Source organism: Podarcis pityusensis (assembly GCF_964106645.2).
Source record: "Podarcis pityusensis genome assembly, chromosome: 13".
NCBI classification, from domain to species: domain Eukaryota; kingdom Metazoa; phylum Chordata; class Lepidosauria; order Squamata; family Lacertidae; genus Podarcis; species Podarcis pityusensis.
Genome location: NC_138038.1, coordinates 43,908,904 through 43,918,132, shown reverse-complemented (window position 1 = coordinate 43,918,132; position 9,229 = coordinate 43,908,904). Strand labels below are relative to the sequence as shown.

The window sequence follows — 9,229 nt, the reverse complement described above, 5'->3', positions numbered from 1 at the left end:
AAAGTGCATAGCATTAGCTGCACCAGAAAGAAACCTGTGCATGTTCCAAATGAGTGGTATAAGCCAGGTGATCTCCTCATTGGTGGGATGACATCTTTTATCCATTACATTTTCCCTGAAATTACATTCAACGAGCAACCTTCCCCATTACTGATTGAAGACCCTTTGTAAGGAATTGTTTCCTTCTATAAAACTGCACTCTGTGTTTGTTTGTTTGTTTGTTTGTTTGAGTGTGTGTGTGTGTGTGTGTGTGTGTGTGTGTGCGTGTGTGGTGTCTTATGTTTCTATAGTTGACTGCCTCTATGAATTCATGTTTCCTTGATTTCTTTGAAAAAGAAGACACACAGTTCCCATTATCTGCCTGCGCTCTGTGTAAATTCACTGATTCGAATGTAAAGAATTATGTCCAAACTTCTCTATACACTCTGCAGATTCAGATATCTGAACAGCCAGCATTTGCCCCCTTCCTTCCTTCCTTCTTTCCCTCCTTCCTTCCTCTTTGCTGGCTGACCTTTTTCAGGTAGAAAACCATGCAAGAAGGGAGGGAGCAAGATCAGATGAATGACAGAGTGGGAGAGTGCATAGCATTAGCTGCACCAGAAAGAAGCCTGTATGTGTTGCACATGAGTGGTATGAGCCAGGTAATCTCATTGGTGGGATGACATATTTTATCTGTTACATTTTACCTGAAGTTTTATTCATGAAGCAACCTTGCCCAGAACTGATTATCTCACCTATGTAAGGAACGGTTTCCCTCTATGAAAGTGTGTTGTATATGTGTGTTGGGGTGTGAGTGTTTCAATGATTCTTTACATTTATATTATTGGTGACATGTTTCTTTGATTTTAAAGACTATATTGCCATTTGAACCATTGGAAACATCAACATATTGTAATTCAATTTGAGCAGAAATTCAAAATCTTAAGCATTCTATCATAGTATGCAGGAAAGATATACTTTGCATTGAAAATGACAGCCCTTAAGTCCCTTGATTTATTTCATAATTATATTCACTTTTAAAAATAACCAAATGCCAACAACTACTGGAAAAAGAATCTGCTATGGGACCAAAAGAAAATCTCATAAAAGCATTCTAGAAGGGAATGGGTTTTCACTTATTCCTTTCTAGAAAGAGAATCTAAGAACCAAAGCAGCAAAACAAAAAGAAGAAAATTTGTTCTTCTTTTTCATGCTTTCTTTACTAAATGGTCTTCTGGAAAGAAGCCACCAAGATATGTGAAGAAAAATGCAGTTTCTTCTCAAACTGCTGCTCAATAGCAGATTCCCACTTGCACATTGGAATTTTCCACTTCTCTCATTTGCAACCTCCCCTCAAAACATGCTCCCAGAAGGCTAGAGGACTCCCCCTGACCCCAGGGAAGATTTCAAAGGCATACAGAAAGAGGAGAGGAAGGAGACGTTTCATTGCATAAGTGGACATCCACACGAATATTGTTGGATAAATCTACATTGATTTTATTTTGTACTATATGTCCAAGATTGCTGAAAATGGTATATAGTAAAGTATAGAAACGAATTCATTAAAGTGAGGTTTGTTTGTTTTGGGGGCCAACTATGTTACAAAACAGCTTAATAAAGGGATCAGCTCTGTCTATAGGGAACAGCTTGGCACCTGTAGGTAGTGCTGACAAAGACCCCACTCTGAAACATTACCAGTTACCAGTGTAGGAAATGCTGAGCTAGATAGGCTGGGCTCAAAACTGGCTTTGAAACTTTAAAAAGGAAGCTGCCAAAGCTGAACAGATAGGTATGAAGATGATGAAGTTTTAGGATGTTTTGGAAAGTGGCAATGATTCCAAACACAGAATCACACTTCTGTGGTCTGTTGATGTTCATGGCATAGTTCTTGCCAACCAGACTTACTGAATGACTTTGCTGGTTGTGCCCCTTCTTTATAGTTCGACAGCTGCATATCTCAAATCTAGAAGAAAACGGTATTAAAATAATTATGTGCACTGTTTAATTATCCAGTTAATTTATTTATTTGCAGCATGGTGACAAAGCTCTACCAGCATATCCTAGCCTTGGTGTTCGCTGTTGAAGAGATCAATGAGAATCCCAATATCTTGCCCAATGTCACACTCGGGTTCCACATCTATGACAGCTATTGTGACTCAAAGATGACCTACTGCAACACTCAGGATCTGATCTTTAACTCTCATAACTTTGTACCCAACTACAAATGTGGCATCCAGGAAAATGTAATCGGAGTCATCGGGGGACTAAGCTATGAGACCTCCTCAAACATGGCAGACGTCTTAGGTCTTTACAAGATTCCACAGGTAGGATTTGAGTATCCAAACAATGGAAATCTCTCCCTTTCGTGTAGGAATTTGATTATTCATGTGCAATAATTTGACTGTTTGGTCGTTTTCCCTTCAGAATTTTGGTGGGGCCTCCTTCTTGAGAAAAGAATGCCTTTTCAAACTAAAACCTCAGGTTATGTCAGATGCAATCCCTATTGTATTTCTTTGGTGTTTCATTAGGTGGTAGTAATATACTTATGAATTCCACTGCATACTTTTGGTGTTACTGTCAGGCTACTGTATGAGTTACTAACTTCCTCATACCCAGATCTTTTTCATGAGTGACCTTAGGTTTTCAGAGGGGCAAGAGTGCCTCGATTGTTGATTGTCTAAAGTCATCAGCACCACTAGGATATTAATTCTTTCCATGAGTGGCTTAGCGAAAACTACTTTGTAGACAAATTAGGAGGTCAGCCAGACCAAATTAGAACACAGGTCAGAGGTTCCCATCACTAACCGTGAGATATTATAGAGTATTTGACAAGGTTTTAAACAATATGATGAATGCCTCTTTCCATGCTGAAATACCCTCTTCTTCCTTTTTTCTTCTTCCTTTTTAGATTTCATATGGTTCATTTCAACCAGAATTGAATGATCAGTTGAGGTTCCCTTCTTTTTATCGCATGGTCCCCAATGAAGCTCTTCAGTATCAAGGGATTGTTGAGTTACTTGTGTATTTTAGATGGAAATGGGTAGGTCTGATGGCTATAGATGATGAAGGTGGAGAACATTTTTTGCAGACCATAGAGCCAATGCTGCTGCAGAATCAAATCTGTTTAGCATTCATAAAACGAATTGGTACCAATTTGTATACCTATTTTATTGAACGTAAAGTAGTCTTGGAAACACAGGGGCTTTTCCCAGCTTTTGCGGTAAGCAAAGCTGATACAGTTATTATATATGGAGAAACTTCTTCTATTTCATGGTTACCATATGCTATAGAAGGGACTAGAATACTTCAAGTAATGCATCCTGAATATCAGGAGAAGGTATCTGCAGCAAAAGTGTGGATTACAACAGCCCAAATTGAATTCACATTCTCTAAGCTTCACGATTTGTTTTATGCTGAAATGCAAGAGCTTCATGGTGCTCTGTCCTTTGCAATTCACTCAAATGATCTGCCCGGCTTCCAAGAATTTCTTCAGAATGTACGTCCTTCCTGGGCAAATGAAGATGGTTTTATCCGTACTTTCTGGGAGCAAGCATTCAAGTGTAAATTTCCAAATGCTATGGAGCAAATAGACGACACATACACATGTACAGGAGAGGAGATGCTGGAGAGCCTTCCTGCTCCTTATTTTGCAATGAGCATGACTGGCCACAGCTACAGTATCTACACCGCTGCATATGCTCTGGCACATGCCTTACATATCAGGTACTCATCCAGAGCCAACTACAGAACAGTTGAGACCAGTGGCCGACCATCTCCTCAGACTGTTGAACCTTGGAAGGTAAAGTTTCCTGTGGCAGACTGTTCAGTTTGCATGCAACACTGAATTCTCACCTATTACTACTGATGCCTTTGTATATGGCATATTGGCATTAAAATGAGCAAATTTTGGAATTTGTCACCTCAAGAGTTAATGCATTTAATGAATACAAGTATGCCTATAATGTAAATTTATTTGTTCAATGAATATTTAGAATGTATTTGAAGAAAATAGACTCTCTGGGGCAGCACATTCAAAAACCTGAATTTCCACTAATTTTGCGATTTGCCACTCTCTTCCCATATCTGCTACTGAAAGTTGAATAAACCTTCATTGTGAATTTCCCCACTCCCAACCAAGAAAGTGAATTCAAATCTATCTAGGAAAGTTACCTGAACCACCTTAATGATAATATTACAACACTTTATAGATTTTTTATTAGAACTCTCCCTTTCTCTCTCTAGCTCCACTCATTCCTTCAGAGGATGTCATTCAACAACAGTGCTGGAGATGAAATTACGTTTAACAAACATGGGGAATTAGTAGGTGGATTTGACATTAGAAACTTGGTGACTTTCCCAAATAGATCCTACATCAGGGTCAAAGTGGGGAAGATGGATCCTCAGGCTCCTCCAGGCAAAGAGTTTTCCATTTATGAGGACAGAATCAAATGGCACTGGAACTTGACTCAGGTAGGGAAAGAGCCACACTGCCTCTCAAGTATCAATATTCATGATCATACAATAAAATGAGATGTCTATAGATGTACACTGGCAGAGAAAGGGGGGTGCGGTGGGTGTGGTCCACCCCAGGTGTCATCCCTGAGAAGGGTGACATCACTGCCCTGCCCCCTGGGACACTTGCCATGGGTGACGCCCCCCTGGGATGCGCCCCTGTGCACGGCTAGCCCCGCCCCCACACACACGGTCGCTCTGAATGGTGGAGCACCTATGCCGGGAGTCTGTAGATGTAACAAAGAAAAAGGCAAAATTGATTAATATATTGCATACATTTGAAATTCACTGGGAAACTGTTGACAAATTGATAAAAGTGTGTTAAAGAAACTGAGGAATGCAGCAGTGTCATCTTGCATTGAAGAGGGGGCCTGATGTTGCACGCATGCAAGGTGCGTGTGTGACATCAAACACGCGGCATGCAACAAGTGCTAGTGACATGGCACGGTTGGGAGCAGGCCGCACCAAGCACCCTGTGCCACACAGTTGAGAGAAGACCAGGTGCTGTGCACCCCACGCTGAATCCAGAGCACCCCACTCTGTGCTGTTGTGAGCCTGTTGGCCAACACCAAATTAGCCAAAGCCGTTAGGGTTTCAGCTAGTGACTCAGATACCTTAGAGTCCAGGCTAGCTAGGCTTTTGTCCTCTTACTGAAGTCTCACAACCAGGCTTCTAGGCCAGTCTTCACCACTTGCAGCTGTTGATCTAGCAAACCCATTGAGAGGACTTCATTTCAGCAAACTGCTGCTCCATCTGCTGCTAGCTTTGCTGCTTTATCTGTTCCAGGTGTGTTCCCGTTCCTCCCTCCATTTAGAATCAGGACTCTGTGCTCACAAGCTGTTCTCCAGAAACACAAATCTAGATTCTAACACCAGTGTTGCATGTCACCCCAATGTCTGAGCGGTGTGGGATTCCAGGGGTTCCAGGGGTGGTGTTTCTTTTGGAAATGTGGCACAGCAGAGACTATGGTGTCTTTAAGAGATATGGTTTACTTACACATATATACAACCTGAACCTTCAGTGAAATCAAACATTGCTCTGAAATATTTCTCTGGCTCTCTCCATTCTGCTGCTTTACTTCTAGGTCAAATCATCCCTCCAAACTCTGTACTCTAAACTCTGGCTTTATCTATTGAGGGAGAAAACCCCACCCATTTGCCACCTTGCGCCAAGCCCCTTAATCCCTCTTAATGGTTCATCATCCAGGTTATCACCACACCAGGAGGCTGGCCTGGCAATTCCAAGAATTAGAAACCTTGATTAAATTCTAACACTTGTTGGATCCAGGGATTAGAGGGGTCTGGCACCCACCTTAACACCCCAAACTCATAACAATATCAACAATTTCTAACGTCTTCAAAATAATATATGGAACAGAAATTGCCTTTTAATACAGAAATTAAAATTTCTGTTATTACATTCATTTTTAATATAACCAGTCAAGACAGCCAAGAAAAGTTTTAAGTTTTTCTTATTGATTGCAAGGTTTTCTTTTACAGTCCTTTCAAATGTGAAATAATTATTTTGAAAGCAAATACTGATAAACTTTAAATTGTGAGTTAACAATCGACATTCAAATGGCTTGCTACATCCTCCTTTAGCTATTCCATTAAATTATTTCCCATCTGTATTATTTTTATTAATGTTATATCCTGAGACATTTATATGGAAGGGAGAAATTCTAACTATGGAAAGCAGTGTAAATTACACTTTATTAAGTTTAGAAACGTCTAGTTCAAGTCATTCTGTTTCTGGCATGGAAAAACTTTCGTACTTTAGATGTTGCTGAAATACAACTCCTATCATCCCTGGCCATCGGTCGTAACTGCTGAGGCTGTTAGGAGTTGTAGTTCAGCAACATCTGGAGGGTAAAAAGTTTCCCACACCTGTTCTAGGTAGTGACATTAGATCAGATGTTTTACAAGTTGTACTATTTGCTGGGCTAAGTGTAGGTACAATGGGGACGTGGGTGGCGCTGTGGTCTAAACCACTGAGCCTCTTGGGCTTGCCAATTCAAATCCCAGTGATGGGGTGAGCTCCCATTGCTCTGTCCCAGCTTCTGCCAACCTAGCAGTTCGAAAGTACACCACTGCAAGTAGATAAATGCCATACTATTGCGTGTATAATACTATGGTTTTTTTTTACTCTAAAATAATGTTCAAAATCTGGGCTCGTCTAATACATGAATAGTATCTCCCCCCATTTTTTAAATTGGAGTCCCCAAAAACAAGGGGCATCTTATGCATGGGGGCGTCTTATAGACAGAAAAATACGGTAGTTGCCGCTGTGCTGGAAAGGGAAACAGTGTTTCTGTGTGCTCTGGCTTCCGTTACGGTGTCCCATTGTGCCAGAAGTGGGTTAGTCATGCTGGCCACATGACCCAGAAAGCTGTCTGTGGACAAATGCTGGCTTCCTTGGCCTGAAAGCCAGATGAGCGCCACAACCCCATAGTCGCCTTTGACTGGACTTAACCATCCCAGGGTCCTTTAACTTTACCTTAACTAGGTACTACAATATTCCAATCATCATCTGAGTCCTTTATTTGTGTGCCCACTACATAGAGGTCTGGAGGGTGAAAACATGAGAACAGGTGTTTACTGTGGTGGCTCCCGATTTGTGGAATTCAGTCCCCAGGGAGGCTCACCTGACACCATTTTTATATATATTTGGGTGCCAAATAAAAACATTCCTCTTCAACCAAGCTTTTGGCTATTAATGATCCATGGCCTTTTAAAGTGTGTGCATAGGAGTATCCAATAAAATTAATAATATAATATAATATAATATAATATAATATAATATAATATAATAATAATCTTCTTTAGTGTTCAAGATGCTTGATCTAGTAGGTATTTCATCCAGTGATTCTGGCACCTGTTCTCTTGAGCATATTTTATTCCACGTCATTTGCACTTTCGTTTATTGGTGCTTTTTACTGATATAAGTTCAATTTCCTGAACATTTTCTTAATAATAAATTTCCCTTTGGATAGGTACCACCTCTTTCAGTATGTAATGACAACTGCCATCCTGGCTACCATAAGAAAAAAAAAGAGGGGGAGAAATCTTGCTGTTATGATTGTGCTCCATGTCCAGATGGGATGTTTTCAAATGAGATTGGTAGGACTTGTCATATAAATATACATCAAAGAATACATTCCTCCCCCCAAAGTAAGCTGGGGGTTATCTTCAAATAATGGTATAATCAGTCCTCCCCCCCCCTAAAAAAATGTTTAGGGGTACTTTCATTTTCCTACACATAGTGAAATACTGCCCCTCAAGGAGGCCAAACTTAGATTCACAAAATGTTTAGGGGTATGCGTACCCCTGCATTCCCCCAGAAAAAAAGCACTGGGTATAATATATAGTTTTTGTTATTTACCTACAAAAGTTTTATGCATAGTTCTTGTTAAACATCTTGAGTAAAAAATACGCAGAAACCCAGGTGAAACATTTTAGCACCAGCAAATTCCCAGGTAACTCTGATGTAATGATTGCAAGATCTGTTGGCTGCAAAATGTAAAAGAACGTTTCATTAGTACTATTTGTTTTTGGTTTTTTTTTTTTTGTTATTATGAAAAAGTTGTGGAAAAACCCTTTTAAATACAAAGGACCCTTTTTAGGCATCTGTTGTGAGCTTCTCTAAGGAAGTCCTCAAAGCCCCCAAAGTTCCACACCCCCAATTTGGATTCATCTGGTGGATCTCTATCTCCTTAGAAATGTAGAGACCTAGAGGTATTTCACATAGAGATCCCAAGCAGGTTCCCTTTAGAAAGCATAGTCTCAATTATTTGCATCAATGTTAGGTGGGCTTCTGCTAAGACAGCTATGATGAGAACAATTTCCCATGCATTTAAATTGCTGTTCCTTTTCTCTCTAGACATGGAAACTTGTGTCCCTTGTCCAGATGACCAATATCCAAACAAAGGAAAGGATCAATGCATTCCTAAGATTCCAAACTTCCTGGCTACTGATGACACTTTGGCTATTGTTCTAAATTTCTCTGCAGTTTTGTTAGCACTGATTACAGTGCTGGTGTTTGGCATCTTCATCAAATACCAGGACACTGCCATAGTCAAGGCCAACAACAGAAGCCTCACCTACATTCTCCTCATCTCCCTTCTCCTGTGTTTCCTCTGCTCCTTGATGTTCCTCGGAAGGCCTAATGTGGTAAACTGCCTTCTCCGACAAACTGCTTTTGGTATAATTTTCTCTGTCGCCCTCTCTAGCATCTTGGCCAAAACCATATCTGTGGTTTTGGCATTCATGGCTACCAAACCAGGGTCCAGGATGAGGACATGGTTGGGACAAAGGCTGACATATTCCATTATCCTTTCCTGCTCCAAAATTCAAATAGGGATCTGTACACTGTGGCTGGCAACCTCTGCACCGTTCCCAGATGTGGACACATACTCAATGACTGAAGAAATTATATTGCTATGTAATGAAGGCTCAAGCATCATGTTTTATTGTGTCCTGGGCTACTTGGGCTTCCTGGCCTTTCTCAGCTTCACTGTAGCTTTCCTAGCCAGGAAGTTACCTGACAGTTTTAATGAAGCCAGGTTCATCACTTTCAGTATGTTGGTCTTTTGCAGTGTTTGGCTCTCCTTTGTTCCTACATACCTGAGCACAAGTGGAAAATACATGGTGGCTGTGGAGATCTTCTCCATCTTGGCTTCCAGTGCTGGGCTACTGTGTTGCATATTTTCCCCTAAATGCTACATCATTTTACTGAAGCC

General features: G+C 40.7%; 1 protein-coding gene across 1 annotated transcript; it reads left to right on the top strand.

Annotated features, from left to right (window-relative positions):
- Positions 1-2,209: 2,209 nt before the first annotated feature.
- On the top strand, positions 2,210-8,604 carry LOC308461802 (metabotropic glutamate receptor 4-like). The gene is made up of 4 exons (XM_080978970.1): positions 2,210-2,303; positions 2,888-3,019; positions 4,222-4,449; positions 8,371-8,604. Exons 1-4 carry the CDS (start codon positions 2,268-2,270, stop codon positions 8,485-8,487), a joined length of 513 nt encoding a protein of 170 aa, XP_080835096.1. The 5' UTR covers positions 2,210-2,267; the 3' UTR covers positions 8,488-8,604.
- Positions 8,605-9,229: the final 625 nt, after the last annotated feature.

Excerpts from the sequence above, each read along its gene's own strand:
- LOC308461802 (XM_080978970.1), top strand. The coding sequence starts at position 2,268 with ATGGCAGACGTCTTAGGTCTTTACAAGATTCCACAG. Across the intron at positions 2,304-2,887 it reads GTCTTTACAAGATTCCACAG|ATTTCATATGGTTCATTTCA; the intron begins GTAGGATTTGAG and ends CTTCCTTTTTAG. Across the intron at positions 4,450-8,370 it reads GGCACTGGAACTTGACTCAG|ACATGGAAACTTGTGTCCCT; the intron begins GTAGGGAAAGAG and ends TTTTCTCTCTAG.